Raw genomic sequence first — 19692 nt, 5'->3', positions numbered from 1 at the left:
AGATGGAGTTCAATCCAGGCAAATGTGAGGTGATGCATTTTGGGAAGTCTAATTCTAGAGCGAATTACACAGTAAATGGAAGAGTTTTGGGAAAAGTTGATGGGCCAAGAGATCTGGGAGTTCTGGTCCATTGTACCCTGAAGGTTGCTGCACAGGTGGATGGAGTAGTCAAGAAGGCATATGGTATGCTTGCCTTCATCAGACAGAGAATTGAGTATAAGAACTGGCAGGTTGTGTTAAAATTGTACATGGCATTGGTTCGGCCGCATTTAAAATACTGTGTACACTTCTGGTTGCCACATTAGCAAAAGGGTGTGGATGCTTTGGACAGGGTGCAGAGAACATTTAGGAGTATGTTACCTGGTATGGAAGGTGCCTAGATATGAAGAGGTTGAGTAGGTTAGGTTTGTTTTCATTAGAAAAAAGGAGATTGGGGGGGACCTGATGGAGGGCTACAAAATCATGAAGGGTATAGATAGGGTGGATAGAGATAAGCTTTTTCTCAGGGTGAAGAATTCAATAACGAGAGGTCACACTTTCAAGGTGAGAGATGAAAAGTTTAAGGGGAATACATGCGACAAGTACTTTACACAGAGGGTGGTAGGTGCCTGGAATGCATTGCCAGCAGAGGAGTTGAAGCAGGCACGGTAGATTCATTTAAGATTCATCTGGACAGATGCAGGAGTAGGTGGGGAGCAGAGGAATACAGATGCTTAGGAATTGGGCAACAGGTTTAGACATTGGATTTGGATCGGTTCAGGCTTGAAGGGCCTGCTCCTGTGTTGTAAATTTTCTTTGCTCTTTAATTACCCACATGTGGCTGGTGGATAATATGTTGGACAACAAAGTCCTTGCATGCATCTAATTCTTTAACATAAATTACTGCTTCTCAAACTTTTTTCCACTGGATCCCATTTTGAAGTTTAAATTGTTGTAACTTCTCGGTGAAATCTGAGGGCTGGATAGTGGGGTCCCTCTGTTTGTGTAGAGGGTGGCTTAGAGCTCCATGGCAGCCATTGCTGTATTGTAGCTTGCAATGCCAAGTTTTCAGCTCATGATCCCTCTTGGATCTTGGCCCTCACTATAGAAGCCTTGTCTTAAATAATGATTAATACCATTAATTCTATTATCACTTGTTGAGCAGTTATTTCTCAGGTTAATTCAAGAATGATGTGTTTTCTCCCAGGCTATCCTATGGGTTAAAGTGAAGCAAACTTTTTTTAGTGAAACTATTCACAAAATTGCAACATATTATGCATGGAGCTCAGAGTTATTGCATGGACTCTGAGGTTTGATTCCTAAATAAATCCTAAACGAATAAAATATTTCCAAATAAAATTCACTAAAGAGGAGGAAAACAACAACAAACTGCCATTCCTAGATGTCACAATAGAGTGAACAGCCATTGGGAAATTTCAAACTGCGGTCTACAGAAAAACAACACATACTGACCAAATATTAAACTACAGAAGCAATCATCCCAGCACCCACAAATGAAACTGCATTAGAACATTATTTCAACGAGCCCCCACACACTGCAGTGCAGAGGAAAATCATCTATACACTGTATTCAAAAAGAACGGGTACCCAATGAACACAGTCCGCTGATTTCTCAGCAACAAATCCCAAAAAGCGAACAAAACGTCCAGAAACCCTAGCCACACTCCCCTGCATCAAAGACATCTCGGAAATGACTGCCTGACTACTCCGACCTCTTGCCATCATGGTCGCCCACAAACACTAAAACAGCAGCTAATGAACTTGAAGGAGCCTAAACAGACAATAAGCAAAACTAATGTTGTTTACAAAATACTTTGCAAGAACTGTGACAAACAGGCAGAAAACTAGCCAAAAGGATATATGAACATCAACTAGCCACAAAAAAGACATGACCAACTGTCACTAGTATCCTTGCATACAGATGAGGAAGGACACCACTTTGACTGGGACAACACACCCATCCTAGGACAAGCCAAACAGAGACACACATGAGAATTCCTAGAAGCAACGCATCCCAACCGGAACTCCATCAACAAAGACAATGACAATCCCATTTATCATCCCCTGAGAAAAAGAACAGGAAATGATGTCACCAACCCAAGGAACCCTAAAAGCACAAATAGAAAGTGGGCCATACCGCCAGTGCTTTATCCAGAGGCTCACTGATGATGTTACCTAGTATGGTGATGAAACATCTAAAAATGCACATTCCATTTTAGCAAGCAAACCTACATCCAGATATTTCCCAATTCATAGTAATTTTCATGGAGTGTAGTTATCCTTCACATATTAATCCTCCACTCTGATTACTTGCATGCTGCTAATAGAAAAAATGCATGGGACTTCGGACCATTGCTGCTACATTATAGATGTAGATGAGAGAATGCTGTTGATATTAGAGAAGTATAGCAGGTTACATGAAATAATGTGGCTTATTACATACTAAAACATCTTTACAAATAACTCATTTTGTAAATTACTATCTTTAGAAATGAGAATTTGAATTAAGTTCAGAATGTACACATTAATAACTTTATAATTTCTTCTGTTTATATTTTTAGACATTTGATAAATGTTTCCTGGGATCTTCAGAAACAGCAGATGCAAACAGAGTATTCTGTGGGCAACTTGGAGCAGTTTATGTCTTTGCTGAAGCTCTAAATGCAGCACAGATATTTGCAATATATCAATTAGGTCCTGGATATAAGGTATTCTAATGTGAGAATTTAGTTTAAAGATAAATGAAATTTCATTTTTGAGATGAGCCACTAGTCAGACTGTCTGTTAATAGTGGTTACTTACTGTAGAATTCAATTCAATTGCAGCTCTGAATGATTTAGATTAACATCAAATTATAAGACTTGTTAAGATTAATGATATTTTTGGTGGCATTGCCCTGTCAAAGAATGTTTACAAAAAGCAGCTAGATTGTGTAACTTCTGGTACACCCATTTATTAGCCTGTAGTCAGACATTACTTGTTACACTACTGTAGCGGCTGCTCAATTTTTAGAACTTTTTAAATTAAAAATAATAGTGTCATGGAATCTGTGATATACCATTTCATGTACACCATGCCTGCTTGGAATTTGATTGTTTGGTAATGCAAATCTATAATTGGACCCATTTTGTATCTTACTACTATCGAGTCGGTACAAAAGCAGTGATGCTAAAATCAAAGTATGGAAATGGAAACCAATGAAAAATTAGAAATTCACTCTATTATGTATATTTCAGCTCAGTAATGCATGATTGGCACTTTTGAAATCTCAATCTAGTCCTAACTAGAGAAGACAGCATTTAATTTTGTAAAAAGACAAATTGAGTAGAAGATTTGAGTACATAGAACATCAAACAAAGAACAATACAGCATAGAACAGGCCCTTCGGCCCTCAATGTTGCAGTGACTTGTGAACTATTCTCATTTCATCCCCCTACACTATCCAGTCATCATCCATGTGCTTTTCCAAGGATTGTTTAAATCTCCCTATTGTGGCTGTGTTGACTACATTGGCAGGTAGGGCATTCCATGCCCTTACCACACTCGAGTAAAGAACCTGCCACTGACATCTGTCTTAAATCGGTCACCCCTTAATTTGTAGTTCTGCCTCCTTGTACAAGCTGACGTCATCATCCTAGGAAAAAGACTTTCACTGTTGTTAAGACGGACCCGCGGGGTCTCGTCTTTGCGTGTTCTTTCGGAAGGAGAGACTCACACTGGCAACTATGGTTAGACGCAGACAGCAGTTTATTCACAGAATCTTAACTGGTACAACGAATCTACAAGCATGCATTCGTTGGAGAAGGCGTTCTCCCTTCCCGTTCAAACTTGACACAATTATACTTCGCGCTGCCTGGAGTCCCCGGTCAGTTCGCCTTCCCCATTGGTCCATTCATCTGCGCGCGCTGGGGATCCGTCCTCCTATTGGCCGCATCGAAGTGCCTGTCCAGTTCCTGCTGTGCTTAACAATGGCTCAGCCATCCCCGGGAGCGGTTCCGATCCCGTATTCAATAGTTCATTGTTTCAAGGAATTACTATGCGCCTGACTGGCTAGCCATTTTCAATAGTTTCAGTTTAACTAAATTGTTAATTACACTTATCAACTTTAGACTTAAATAGAGCCATTCACACTCAATAGTTACAGGTTCTGATAAAGCAATTCACACTTGTCTAACAGTTACAGATTCCGATCGGTTTCTTTATTAATCCTGAGTTTCGATGGGGCAATTGATACTGGCTGGTATTTACAGGCTCCAAGATTTAATTAACATTATGCATATCCCTTACAAGCTCCAGCAGTCATGCAGTCGCCTGCAGCAGCTCGCTTGGCTGTTGTTAACTATTTCAGGGCTGGAAGTGTCACCCCTCCCTAGCCTACATTAAACACCCCAGTGAAATCTCCCCAACACTGTCTACCCTGTCTAATCCTCTGATCATCTTGTCAATTAGCAGTTTGGGTTTCTTTCTTTCTCCCTCTCTCCCCCTCACTGACCTCACCATGTGATTCCTTTGTCTGTTCCTCTCCCTTTTAAAAGGGTTGTTTTACCTTTTTTTTCCTCCAAAGTTCCAAAACAATGCAACAGGATGTAAAACAGTAATTGCTGCTCCTGGAATTTGAGGAAATCGCCTCCAACACCTAAAATACCTCAAAAAAAAGGAACAACCTGTTGGAATCAGAAATTTTTCCCGTCCTCCATCTTGGATTGCCCAGAATCCTTTTTCTTCAAAAGCCTCAATCACATTAGGTCTTCCAGCACCTCACCTGTGGCTATCAGTGATGCAAATATCTCAGCAAGGAGCCCAACAACTAGCTTGCCACAAAATTCTAGGGTATACCTGATCAGGTCCTGGGGATTTATCCACCTTTATCTGTTTTAAGTCACAAATTCTATAACACTGGGGTTCATTTAAGACACTTAACTGAGACATTCCTATCATATTGCTATTTGCAGCAATCTGATACTATTTTATGCACTTCCTTTTTATTCATTTGTGGGATGTGGGCGTCACTGGATGGGCCAGCATTTTATTGCCCGTCCCTAGTTGCCCTCGAGAACGTGGTGGTGAGCAGCAGTCCACATGCTGTGGGTTGACTCACAATGCCATTAGGGAGAGAATTCCAGGATTTGACGCAGTGACAATGAAGGAACTGCAATATATTTCCAAGTCAGGATGCTGAGTGGCTTGGAGGGGAACTTGAAGGTGGTGTATCCCCTTGTATCTGCTGCCCTTGACTATCCAGATGGAAGTGGTCATTGGTTTGGAAGGCGCTAGCTAAGGAGTTTTGGTGAATTTCTGCAGTACATCTTATAGATAGTACACACTGCTGCGACTGAGCATCGGTGGAGGAGAGAGTGGATGCTTGTGGATGTTGTGCCAATCAAGCGGGCTGTTTTGTCCTTTATGGTGTCAAGCTTTAGTTTTGTTGGGGCTGCACTTAGCCAAGCAAGTGAGGAGCATTCGATTACACTCCTGACTTGTGCCTTGTAGATGGTGGACAGGCTTTGAGTAGTCAGCATGTAGCAAAGAAGTTATACTAATAAAATCACCTGTTCTTTAGATTGATTTAAAATCTCGTCCAAAGTATGATTCCTCTGATGCTCCCCTCTGTACCATTCTTTTCCATGCATAGCTGCGAACTTGAATTAAATGTTTCCTTAATTTTGCGAATGTAAGTGTACATAACACAAGCTGTTCAATGAAGTTAAACCAGAGCCCAATAAAATTCCACTTCTTTACTCAACCTATCTCCCACAACACTTTCCACTGCCACTTTGCAAGGGACAATTCTACACTGAATATTTAAATGGGCATGATTTGGAGGTTCCGGTGTTGGACTGGAGTGTACAAAGTTAAAAATCACAAAACACCAGGTTATAGTCCAAGTTTATTGGAAGCACACTAGCTTTCGGAGAGTCGCTCCTTCATCAGGTGATAGTGGAGGGCTATAAATTCTGTGTTAGGATTGAGCCCTCCACTGTCACCTGATGAAGGAGTGACGCTCCCGAAGCTAGTGCGTTTTCAATTAAACTTGTTGGACTGTAACCTGGTGTTGTGATTTTTAACTATTTAAATGGGAGATTGAACAATTAAGCTATCTAGGCCATTGGTCTAAGCTTGTTTTTGCTGGAGTTTAGAATAATGAGAGGTGATTTCCTGAGTGGTCTGAACAAGGTAGTCATGGAAAGAATGTTTTCTTTTGTGGATGAACCAAAACCCGGGGACACGTGTTTAAAATTAACGACACCCTTTTAGGAAAGAGATGAGAGGAGTTTATTTTCTTTCTTGTTTGTGCAACTTCGGATATCTCTGTTCTTCAAAGGCAGTGAAGGTAGGGTCATTTATTGTTTTAAAGGCAGTGGAAGGTAGACTTTTGATAGGCAAGAGAATCCGAGGTTATTGCAGATTGGAATGTGAAAGAGACTAGGATCAGCCATAATCTTGTTGAATGATGTGCAGGATAGGGGACTCTGCGACCCCCCATCAGGCACTCTGCTTCCCCTCCCAAGAACAAAGACACGGAGGAGTTCGTCCAAAACTATTTATTCAATTCTGCAGAACCGGGTGTTACCTCAATGGCTTCCCACGAGGTACACACACAGATTGTAATTCCCGCACGTTATATACATGTAGGAGTGGGCGGGGCCTTCTACTGTCTCAGCCAATGAGTGTTAAAGTTCCCCACTGTCCTCCTGATGGATGAGATTATTTGGTTATTCACCCAGCCAATCAGTGTTCGAGTTCCCCGCTTCTGCCTTCTATGGATGATGACGTACAGCCATGGTTGTGGGCGGTCCTCATCCATGAGGAAAGCTGTTTCCATTGTTCCATTCATGAAAATCTGGGGGAGTGTCTGCTCGTGCTTACTACAAGGTAGAGAAGACTAAAATGGTGGCTTTGTACTTACTATGTGCTTACTACAGCAGTTAATGATTTAAAAATTACACCACCCCCTACAATGATCAAGCAGGAGAACCGAATGGCCTATTTCTACTCCTGCTTTGTGCATCCCTAGGTACCATATTAGTATTTACAGATAGGAGGAGGTGTATGCACTAAATTAAGATGTTTACATGTGCTGAACGGGTATGAAAATGGTGAATAAATATAAATGTAGATAAGTGTGACATGATATCTTTTGATGGGAGGAATATGGAGACCATCTATACTTCAAATCTTAAGCTGATTCTTACTTTTAAAGATAAGGAAATCTCGCAATACAGATTCACATCTTTATAGTAGCAACACAGATCACCAAGTTACCAAAAAAAATCAGAATTCCAAATCTACAGAAATTGCTATATGTTAAATTTGTAAATTCTTTGTTGGACTATGTTTAAACCACTGTGTAGAATTGTGATCACTATATCATCAAAATAATGTGGAAGAACCATAGGAAGGGCAAAAAAAAAGTTGAACCAGGACTTGGGGGATATAGTTACCAGAAAACTCTGAACAACCAGGTTCGCTTTCTTCAAGAGAAGAAAAACATCAAGTGTGTTATAATCCCAGATGAATATAATACTGTATAATTCGATCCTAGAACAAAGCATGGCTCATACATTTGATTTTTGCAGTTTGTTAATATGGTCATTGTCACTGAAACATATTCACAGGAGCTTCCAGATGTTCTTTAACAATAGAACATTGTTGATTACAGAAAATAAGCAACAAACTTAGCTCTGTTGAAGACGGTTAAAAACATCTTCATACATTGTGAAAACAAAGTTTAAACTTGTTTCCCAAAAAAGATCTGTTAAAGTCCTCGAGATATATCACTCCTACCTCAGCTTTTCAGATCTCTACTTAACTGACTTTCTCAGTTTTTGTTATTCTTTAAGTTTGGTGAGTTTTCTTTTGATTCCTTTATGAACTGGCATACCTCTGGCCCAAACTTTTGCAGTTCTGACAAATTGAAACTTTCTATCCAAATTCTCTTGGCTTGGATACTTCACAGATCCAACACCACTTCTCCTGAGGTGATTGGTTCCCTTGAAATAAACTGCAAAAGACTTTGTTTTCCATCTAGGAGAAAATAAAACTGTTCAGGTTTTTCTCCATGAAAACTGCAAGTCTTCTGTTTTGAAGTCAAAACTAAACTAATAAACCTACTTGTATAAACTTTTTATCCATTAAGACTGCAGAAGTTCTCCCAGGCATTCTGTTGCAGTTAGGTATTTTCTTGGAGTTGATATATTTAGGTTCCTGTTTGAAATTGATTTTCTGACCATGTAAAGTAAAAACCTTCACAGAATTGACCCACATCTATCTGCCTCTATTTTGAAATCATAATCCAAAGGTATCTGTATTATACACATTTATCATAGATGACCTGATAAGTCCTCAAAGTTTAAAAGTAATTGTTCAGGCTGTCAATGACAAATTATATTAATGTAGTGCCTTTTGTATTAATAACATTTCTTGAGCTATCACAGACTGGAGTGTTGCAAACAAAATTTGACATTAAACCACTTAGAATGATGTTAGGGTTGAAAGCCTGAGGCGTGGTCAAAGCAGTACATCGAAGAATGTCTCAAAGGAGGAAAACGGTTGCAAATGATTCAGATTTTGAGAGGGAATTCCCTAAAGATGGTTCCACTTGGGTGGAAATTCAAAACTAAGGATTATAATTGTATGTTGATAAATTGATAGAGATGTAGATGAAATTTCCTTGTATGCAGTCGTGATTGTAGAATTTGTACCATGATGAGCGATTGATGGAAATAGCACAGATGTGTGTGTTCAAGGCCATATTAAATCAGTACATGAGAGGTGAAGGAGTAGAAGGATACAATATTAGGATGAGATTAAACAAAGTGCGTGGAGAGTCATGTGGAGCATAAAGCAATACAGGCCTGGTTTAAATAGATTAATTCTCTGCTGTTAATTCTTTGTACTATTGTAGGATTGAGAAAACAGACCTGTGTATTATCTATGCGACTCTTTGCAACACCACTACCTCATCCCTGGAATCCTCATTGTGTTTTGTATGTTTTGATTGATACGCTAGTAGTGCTGTAGGCCAAATTTACGAGTTGACAAGCTGTTGCAAGATATTGCAGCATGAATCCTGAGTTGTAAATCTGTTCTCGGCAATGCTATTCAGTGTCAGGTGGAAATTTTGTTGTTCACCTAAAGTTCAGAAGGAAAATATTCTGGATGCTGTAAATCTGAAGTAATAGTGAAAACAAAAACAAAACTATGAACAGAGCGCTATCCAGCACTTTGTATTATCATTTTAGAAGTGATGCTGTTCTTAATTTTATGCAAATTAGTCTTTTGTAACAGTGCAGTACTGTATATGTAATTAATCCACAGTAATTGGATTTCACTCTCTGCCAGACGGGTCAGTAGATATGGCCCAGTTTCCAAATTTGAATGCTTAGTTAAACTATGGAGATAAGTTGATCTGTGTTAGTAAATAAACTTGGGCATAACTTCATGCAATGAGGTGTGTTTTTGAATTGCGATTTCTTTGCATTTTTGCAGGGTACGTTTAAATTCAAGGCAGAAAGTGACCTCTTACTTGCTGAGCACCACAAGTCACTGCTCTACGATGGCAAGTTGTCGAGTAGTATTGCATTCACTTACAACCCAAAGGCCACAGATGCTCAGCTCTGTCTAGAATCATCCCCAAAGGATAATCCATCTATTTTTGTACATTCTCCACATGCTCTAATGCTTCAGGTAAAATCAAATTTGTTTGACCTCTATAATACTGGTAAAGAATGTGATAAATATTTTTATGTTGAAAAATATTTAATTACCACATCAGAAAGATAAACAATGTTGAAGCGCTGGTCAGACAGCATCTGTGGAGAGAGCAACAGTTCGAAGATGACTCTTTCTTGGAAGTCCTATTGGATTTGAGAAATTTACTCTAATGTTTCTCTCCCAACAGATGTAACTTGACCTGCTGAATTTCTGTTATTATTTTTAGATTTCTTGCATGCATGATATTTTGTTTTGTGTAACACACCTGCAGGTTGGGAATATTATGGACAAATGCTTGTATTAAAATGGCTTAAATGAAGCAAGAAGTTCTCTCTCTAAATGAAGTTAACTATTTTTATGCAATTCAGTTATATGGGAAACTACTTGCACGTAAATTTTAACGTTCTGGCTCAGCAACAATTGCACAACATCATTTTATGATTTTGTTGCTACTTTAAGTACTGAATATTTGTAAAGCAAAGTTAAGATTTAGTTTTCGATCCATGCGAATGATCTACTTATATGGAAAAAATGTTCAGATTCAAGTTTTGATAGTCATTGAAGGATTTTGACACACTAGAAAAGGCTGTAATGGAACTAGAACTTTTGTAATTATAAAATATATTCTTAAAATAAGTTCTTAGCATAAAACCTGAGTGCTAAAATTATAATCATATTAATTAACTTTGTTTTTAATACTTGTGACTTTTCTCTTGCATTTCCAAAACATTTTCATAAAGGTGCAAGTGTAAAGTTCATCTTTGATTTTAATTTTAAATTTCTTTCAATAGGATGTCAAAGCTGTTGTAACACATTCTGTACAAAGTGCTATACATTCAATTGGTGGCATCCAGGTGCTTTTCCCATTATTTGCACAGCTCGATTACAGACAGCATTCTTCTGATCAAGTTGACAGCACAGTTTGGTAAGTAACTCTAAGATGTATTACATCCTGTTCTGGGGTTGATTGTTCATTACTCCAAGTAAACCGTGATAGGTTAACAGTGGAATTCAAGAAATTTGTAGCTCAAAAGCATATTAATTGACTTGTCAAACTTGTGTTAGCTCTTTGAAAGATGAGTCATGCTTAATCTGTATTTTCACATTTTATTCGTAACCTTGTAAATTTCTCAACCTTCAGGACCTGTTCAACTCCCCACCTTACCTTAATTTTTGAGAACCTCTCATCTTGAAAGTTTCCATAACTTATTAACATTCTAATTTTAAACAAAGAAATGAACCTATACTTGTTAGCCATCAGTCAGTTCTCTTCATGCAGTAGCTATCAGTTTTGAATTTCTTCTCAGATTTCCACACTCAGTCTCCTCAAGCTCACATTCTTCACTGTCACTGATCCTCTGCTGCGAGTTCTTCTATTATCTGCTATCATTTTTCACCATTTCTCCTCAGGGTTCTTCTGTGTTTATTAATTCTTGTATTGTTTCCTCTCAAACTTGTTTTTCTACTCTCTCTGTTACATTGTTTTTTTTTCAAAATCATCCTCTCTGCTACAATTGAGTAAAGAATGCTTAGCTGCTCCAAGAATTTCCTTTTGTTGCATGCAACACTCCTTTCCTATAGTGCACTTGATCCAAATAGTTTGTTGTTGATCTTAAAAAAAGGAAGCATTACAAGAACTTAATGAGCTAATATAGGTTGTAAATGCCAAAATAATTTGCTATCTAAATTTCTCTTGGTTCAGGCATATTTGGAATGTTAATGACTTCATCTTCTTTTTCTGACTTTTTTATTTTAGCTCCACATTGTTGGCTTTTATAATGGAATTACTGAAGAACTCTGTGGCCATGCAAGAGCAAATACTCTCTTCTAAAGGCTTTCTTGTCATTGGGTATAGCCTCGAAAAGGTCAATATTGAAACAACCTATTAATTTTGTGTATGGTTTTAAACAAGGCTCAACAATTAATTTAATCCAATCAAACATGAAACAACTTAACACTGTTTCTCAAAGCATTGAATCTTGGAGTGCATTGTCCTCAACAGGCGAGAAGTATTTTTAGAAAACAAAAAAAGCACTATTCTTAAAACGTGTTTTGCATGTTGTTCCCATTAAAATGCAGGGTAACTTCATTGAAAGGTCAGAGGCAATGTACAATTTGCAGGCTCCAAGTCATCATCTTATTTCTTCGTTGATAGCAGGAAGAATTGAGGAATTGAATAAATCTGCAGCTCTTAAATTTGGCTCTCTAAATCTTTACCATTTTATAATCATGAATATAATGAATTAACTGATGAACTTCTTTGACTTTCCCTTGCCTGTATAAATAAGAAAGAAAACTTGTGTTTTTGTAGACCTTTGTTTTGTCAGTGGATTACTTTTGAATTTTAGTCATTGTACTGTAAGCGAGTAGCAGCAAGTTTGTGTACAGTAGTGTGTCAAAACAGAAGGTGATAACTGACCAGATAATTGGTTGAGATAGAAAATTACCAATTAATTTACTAAAATTCAGTGAATTTAGAAAAGGTTCTATCAGTGAAAAATAGTAAGTAATAACCCCTTTATTCAAGAAGGGAGTGAGGCAGAAAATAGGGAGCTATGGATAAGTTAGCTTGATGCCTGTTGTGGGGAAAGTTTAGAATTTAACATTAGGGAGGTGAAAACAGGACACCTGGAAAGATGCAAGGTAATTGGGAAGACTGCGTGGTTTTGTGAAAGAAAAATAATGTTTAACCTATTTTTTCAAATGCCCTGAAGGAATAATGTGGCTCAAGGCACTGTACTTGGATTTCTAGAAGGCATTTGACAATGGGCCACATAAAAGCTTATTGCATAAAGGAACTTGGTGTAGTGGTTAAAGTACTAACATGGATCAATGATTAGCTGGTTGGTAGAAAGCAGAGAATGCATAAATGTGTCATTTTTCAGATTGATAGGATATGATGAATGGGATCCCACAGAACTCTCAATGTTTTACAATTTTTGACAATGGCTAAGTTTGCTGGTCTTACAAGGATAGGTCAGAATGCATTTTGTGAAGATGACATAACCTGTGTTGATTTGGCACCTTGTTAAGGGAGTGGGTAAAGATGTGGCAGATGAACTATGGTATGGGGAAAGTGTAAAGTTGATGACTTTGGCAGAAAGAATACAAAATGAATATTGTTTAAGTGGAAAATGGCAACAGAATTCCAAGTTGTAGAAAGACCTAGGTATTGTAGTGCATGAGTCACAAAAAGTCATTAAGACCGCTAATGGGAAGTACTCCTCCATTTTGAGAGGAGTTGATCATAAAAGTAAGGACCTTATGATTCAGCTATATAGGGCATTGGTAAGTCGACATCTCAAGTACTTGCACAGTTTTCATCATCATAATTATGGTAGCATGTAAATGCGTTGGAGGAAGTTTAGAGTTGGTCTACTAAAATGGTATCTCGAATAAGTGGGTTGTCCTATGAGGAATGACTGAAGAGGTTGGTCTTGTTTAGACTGGCATTTAGAAGAGTGAGGGTGATTTAACTGAGCTTGTAAGATCTTGAATGGTTAACGAGTTTTGAAAAGATTTGTAGCTCAGTTTGAGGTTCTGGATGTGAGTTTGCTCGCTGAGTTGGAAGGTTCTGTTTCAGATGTTTTGTATCATCAGTGAGCCTCTGGTGAAGTGCTGGTGTTATATCCTACTTTTTATTTGTGTTTAGGTTTCTTTGGGTGTTTGGTGATGTCATTTCCAGTTCTTTTTCCTCAGAGGGTGGTAGATGGGGTCCAAATCAATGTCTTTGTTGATTAGAGTTCCAGTTGGAATGCCATGCTTCGAGGAATTCTCGTGCGTGCCTCTGTCCGGCTTGTCCTAGGATGGATGTGTTGTCCCAGTCAAAATGGTGTTCTTCCTCATCTGTATGTAAAGATACTAGCGAGAGTGGATCATGTCTTTTTGTGGCTAGTTGATGTTCATGTGTGTTGTGGCTGGTTTTCTGCCTGTTGGCCCAATGTAGTGTTTGTTACAGTTCATGCAAGGTATTTTGTAAATGACATTAGTTTTGCTTGTCATCTGTATAGGCTCCTTCAAGTTCATTAGCTGGTGTGTTGGTGGGTTTGTGGTCATCCATGATGCCAAAAGGTCTGAGTAATCTGGCAGTCATTTCCAAGCTGCCTTTGATGCAGGGGAGCATGGCTAGGGTTTCTCGGCTTGTTTTGTCTGCTTGTTTCGGTTTGTTGCTGAGAAATCGGCAGACTGTCTTGGGTACCCTTTCTTCATGAAAATGCTGCATAGATGATTTTCTTCTGCTCTTCATAGTTCCTTTGTGCTGCAGGAATTATTGAAATAATGACCTATTGCAGCTTCGTTTGTGGGTGTTGGGATGATTGGTTCTGTAGTTCAGTGTTTTGTCCGTATGTGTTGTTTTCCTGTAGACACTGGTTTGAAGCTCCCCACTGACAAGTTCACTCTACGCTAATGTGTAGCAATGGCAGTTTGTTATTTTCTTCCTCCTAAGTGAGCTTTATGCCAGCAAGGATATTTTTGATGGCCTTGAAGGTTTTCTCTAATTTGTTTTCTTCAGTGATGACAAAGGTGTCATCTATGTAGTGGACCCAAAGTTTGGTTTGGATGGTTGGGAGAGCTGTTTGTTCGAGTTTCTGTGTTACCGCTTCTACAGGGAATCCTGATATCAGTGATCCGATGGGTGTTCCGTTGATTGGCTTGTAGGTCTTGTTATTGAACGTGAAATGGATAGTGAGGTTATAGGTCGACTAGTTTGGCAATGCTGTCTTTGCTGATGAAGTTGGAAATATCTACTGTTTGTGTCTTTGTTTCTTCTAATAGTGTAGTCAGTGTTTTTTTGGCTAGGTTGATGTTGATGATGATGTGAATAAGGCTGTTACGTCAAAGGAGATCATTATTTCATCCTCTTCTAGTTGGTGTCTTTGGTGTTCAGGAATTATTGGGTGGAGTGAATTGAGTGGTGTGAGTCCTCTACTAGGTGTTTCAGTCTTTTTGTGGAGTTCATTGGCTAGCCTGTACATTGGTGTTCCAGGGAGAGAGACTATGGTCTAAGGGAGGGAGGGGGGCGAAGAGAGAGAGCTCAGTCTCACTACTAGATCTCACAGTAGGGCGAACAGTCAGTGGGCAACTTCAAGCCAGTGTCTACAAGAAAACGTCAGATATGGCCCAAATACTGAACTACAGAAGCAATCATCCCAACACCCACAAACGAAGCTGCATTAGGACATTAATTCAATGAGCCACCACACAGTGTCAGGGACCTGCAGCATTGATGAAGCCACCCATGTCTTTCTGTCACACCCCACCCCTATCAGTTCAATGGGATTGACACTTGCTAAGTCCACTCCCCGTTCGGGAGGCTAGGCAGCAGCAGCGCAGCACGTGCGCCTCCGCCCCCACCTGTGCCCCAATGTTTGCTCCCCCCCCCCAAACCTGTCTATTACAGCCCCACAACTGCATCCTCCAACCCGCCCCTCACTGGAATGGACACCAACAGTAAGTCTGCTGCTGCCTTTTGGGGGGGGGGTGCAGGTGGGGAGGAGGAAGGTGAGTCTCAAAATAGCGCACCCAAAGGCGTGCACACGCAACTTTTAACTGCAACATTTGACAAGTTCCCTCTTTGCCCTGTACAGGGCAATGTTGGAGAGGATTATCTGGGGAGGAGGGAGTTTAGGGTACATACCTGTGTAGAACTCCAGGGAAAGTGTGGGGTGAGAGAGAGCGCAGGCGGTCAGTAATTTGGCGATGGTGCCTGGGCTCCCATGACGTCCAGGACTGTTCTCGGTAGCATTTCAGCCAAGTTCATTTTTAACTATTATAAGGAAAAGGCACTATTAGTGTTGAAAAACCTCTTTGATGTAATGTTTCTATTGGGACCTTGAGATCTTCTTTGGATAATCCGAAATTTGGATAATTGAGGTTCCTCTGTAAACACAGTCTGCCAATTTCTCAGCAACAAACCGAAACAAGCAGACAAAACGAGCCGAGAAACCCTAGCCGGACAGAGGCACACATGAGAATTCCTAGAAACGTGGCTTTCCAACTGGAACTCTATCAACAAACGCACTGATTTGGATTCCATTTACCATCCTCTGAGAAAAAGAACGAGAAATGACATCACCCAACGCCCAAAGAAACCTAAACACAGAAAGCAGGACATAACACTAGTGCTTCACCAGAGGCTCACTGAACATGTTACCCAGTATGGTGACGAAACGTTTGAAATCAAACCTTCCAGCTCAGCGAAGAAACTCGCATCCAGATTCTGAATGGTCTTCACAAGCTGGACATGGAAAGGATGTTTTCTCTTATGGAGTGAGTCCATAACTAGGGTACACTTTTAAAATTGGAGATTTTCACTTTCAGAAAAGAAATGAGGTGAAATATTTTCTGAGTTTTGTATATTTGGAACTCTGCTTCAGAATGTGATGGAGACAGGGTTATTAATATTTTTAATGTGCTGATAATTACATTCTTGTTAGACAAGGGAATCAAAAGTTATTACTGGTAGATAGGAATGTGAAAACAGAGCAGAATGGCCTACTGCTGCTGCTTGTCTGTAAGAATCAGGTGAACTCTCTAGGCGTCTTTGAATTGTGCAATGAAATCTTTTATCTCTATCCAAGAGAGCAGATGCTAATTTCAGTTTTCTGTCTGCTCTGAAAGTCTTTGCCTCAATACAGCATACTCTTGGTATTTCATACAGGTGTCAAGTTAATTTTCTGCTAAATTCTCTGCTGTTGGGTTTAAACGCTTAACTTGCAGATTAGTGTATACGTTAGCAATTTTATCTAAACAAAGGACATGTAAGATGCCAAATATGAATTTTTAGTAAATGTTAAAAATGCAGGCTTTACTGGTGAAAATATTATTCCTGTTTTAGTATTTTGAAATGAAATGGTAGCAATGACTATTAGACAATACTGTGCTGAAATTTGTCATATTTACGTGGGATCTGAAATTACTGAATACCCATTTTCATCTTTAAATCCCAGTCCCCCCGAATCATCATAAATAATACCTTTTCTTAGCTGCTTTCAGTTGTAAAGAAGGGTCACTGGACTTGAAATGATACTGCTGTCTCTGCATAGTTGCTGCCATCTGGCAACTTCTGTTTTTGTTTGTTTCAAGAATACTGAAACTGTTGGACAATTGCAAGGGCAAAGGCTTCTCCATTGCTACCTTCTGGATTTTTATAGTTCTCTGTAGTTATATGAAGTAGTTTAACTAGTTAACCATAAATTTAACATAATACGTAATCTTTTTAGCACTAGATTAAGTTTACAACACTTGAGGGGAACAAAATTTTAATGCACACAATTGATCACTTATTTGCTTCTCTCTATTTATTTCCCTTCTCCAGCAAATTTGTACCTGCACAAAATTCCAATGTTAGCACTAATATTTCAGTGCTCTGCTCTAAACTCATTCTGTGCTCTCACCCTCATTTTATCCACTATAGACCATGTCAGTGTAAGCTAGCTGGAGCTGTTAGCTTGGTGGAATACTCCACCTAGTGGTCTGGATAAGAATTGAAGTGCATTCAACATCTGGAGCAATCTAGAGGATATACATCTGTGTCAACACCTTAGTCAGCGACCTTGTATGGTCAGCAATTGTGCCTATGTGAATTTTGAATCAATTTGGATAAATTGGAAAGCACAGCCTGTTGTCAACTGCCACACCAGTTCTGTTCAGTTATGATTGATTTATTTTGATCTACTTTCACTTGTGATCAAACATTGCACTATCTGGGCTTGTTACTAAATAACAATTTTGATACTGTTTCATACATCTAAAATTTTAATCCTTTGAATATCTACTGCACAAATTTGTGTCACATTTTTAATGCTTTGGATGACTCTTGAGATTGTTGCTTACAGTTTTGAAAACAATGCATTTAAACCATGATGTTACATTTAGTACAGGCTTACATAGTGTTTTGTGCTCCATCTTTTGAAACATTTATAACACTTCTAAAAGGAGTAATTAATATTTTATTGCGTGCATTCCGAAGGGCCTGTTTCCACACTGTAAAGTAATCTGTAAAGTAATCTAAATCTAATCTAGTGTTTTGTGCTCCATCTTTTGAAACATTTATAACACTTCTAAAAGGAGTAATTAATATTTTATTGCGTGCATTTACAGAAATGTACTCAAGAAAACAAATTACTGTAAAAACAGTAATTTTTTTATTCCTTACGTTAAAACCTAGCTTATTGTTTTGGTTAGGAATAAGAAATAAGATGAATTGATGTACTCCATGGGCAAATGCATTCACATGTATCACTATTTAAATTACTTTAATATGCTGAATAACTGCAATCCATGTTTTTCTTGTAGTCTTCCAAAGTTCATATCACCGGAGCTGTTTTGGAACTCTGTTTGGCATTTGCCAAATACCTGAGTAATTTGCAGAATGGTGGTCCTCTACTCAAACAGTTATGTGATCACATTCTTCTGAATCCTGCCATATGGATACATGCTCCAGCCAAGGTGAACATGTACTTTTTCAGTTCTTAAAATGAAAACATATCTGAATTTAAAAATATTTCCAATGTACTGCAAAGATTTAGCGTGAAGTTAGCTGAACACAAGATATTGAGAACAAATAGTGTATTATTTTAATTGATTAAAATAATTCATGTCAATTATGCTTATAATCTGAGAAATAAGGGTTGGAATAAAATTGTTATAGTTTCCTCTTCTACAGGTTTGTAGCAGAAATAATCCCTAGTTTCTGTGTATGATTTGAACTGGATTCATTTTGATGTTTTGACCAAATGAGTCAAATTAAGTTGTGCATAATTTAAATTGGGTATATTACTAAATGAAAACAACTTTTAAACTCAGCTGCGTTGAGTATATTTTTGATTGGCAAGGGAGTTCAGGGCTATGAGGGAGGCATAGAGAGTCAACAGTTTTGGGGTGATATGCTTGTATTTACCTTAAAATATTAGAAATTGGAACAGGTTGAAGTTATTCTTCCTCATATGCCTGGTCAAGAAGCTAGTAGTTGACCTGACTATGTCCTTAACTCTAATTCCCTGTTTATGCCTCTGCCACCATACCATTCACTTGTCCTACTTGGCTTGAACATATATAGTGACTGGCTGTCACTGCTAACTGGACAAGGCAATTCCAAGTATCAGTTTATTGAGAAGAAATTTCTTTATCTGTTCATGTTTGCCTAAATCGTAGAAGATGATACAAAACAGAAGTAGTAGAAAACTAAGAATCTAATGAGTGATAAACTTGATTGATTACTATGACTAAAAGTTCCGAACTGGAGAAATGAAGACAACAAATCTCTTTAACTTGATGACTATTACCATGGTTTTCCAAAAGAGCCAAAAGTGAAAGCATTCTTAATAGTCATCTAAAATTTATTGGATTCTGAAATGTCCTGGTGAATTGCAAGGTTACAATTTTATGATATGAGGCCTCAGCTACCTGTAATCTATGTTATTGTATTCAAGATTGCTGGAAAATCAAAACCAAATAGGGAAGTACATTCAGAACGCAAAGTCTGTGAAGGGTATGGGCAGATTAAGTGAGTGGCCCAGAAGGACATAGTAAGGTCGTTCATTTCAGAAGATGCATGAGGAAAGGAGATTATTTTTTAAACTGAGAGAAGCTATTGAAGCAAAGAACTTGTGTTGTTTCAAAAAATGCATCTGTTGAAGCTTTTCACCTTATACTCAGCAGGATATTGGCAAGACTACCAATGCAAAGGGGCATAACAATTTATACAATATGGAAAGAAAGTGATGATTGATTGACAACCTTACAAAATAGACAATGTCACATTCTCTGGTTCTTTTCTTAGGGTAAACCAATCAGAATCAAACCGTCTGGTTTAAACAAAGCTTAGCAGTTAAGTGACAGCCATTAGCTAACTGGTGCATTCTCCATGGCAGTGCCACTTGAGTAAGAATTCTGTTGCCAATCAAATCAACACTCTTCTCCTATAGTATAATATTACCTTGATTTTCTTGTGAATGTTCTTATAAATATAAGCTG

General features: G+C 38.5%; 1 protein-coding gene across 2 annotated transcripts in view; it reads left to right on the top strand.

Annotated features, from left to right (window-relative positions):
- lrba (LPS responsive beige-like anchor protein) overlaps positions 1–19692 on the top strand; it is an 875634-nt gene that overhangs the window by 66214 nt on the left and 789728 nt on the right. For both annotated transcript variants that reach the window (XM_043699606.1, XM_043699616.1), the window contains exons 8-12: positions 2562–2708; positions 9490–9687; positions 10506–10639; positions 11471–11579; positions 18013–18165. In XM_043699606.1, coding sequence (XP_043555541.1) covers positions 2562–2708; positions 9490–9687; positions 10506–10639; positions 11471–11579; positions 18013–18165 — 741 coding nt within the window. The remainder of the gene's footprint in view (positions 1–2561; positions 2709–9489; positions 9688–10505; positions 10640–11470; positions 11580–18012; positions 18166–19692) is intronic.

The sequence above is a fragment of the Chiloscyllium plagiosum genome, chromosome 1, assembly GCF_004010195.1.
Source record: "Chiloscyllium plagiosum isolate BGI_BamShark_2017 chromosome 1, ASM401019v2, whole genome shotgun sequence".
Lineage (NCBI taxonomy): Eukaryota > Metazoa > Chordata > Chondrichthyes > Orectolobiformes > Hemiscylliidae > Chiloscyllium > Chiloscyllium plagiosum.
Note: the sequence above shows the minus strand (reverse complement) of the source record. Positions and strands in the feature narration are given on the sequence as shown.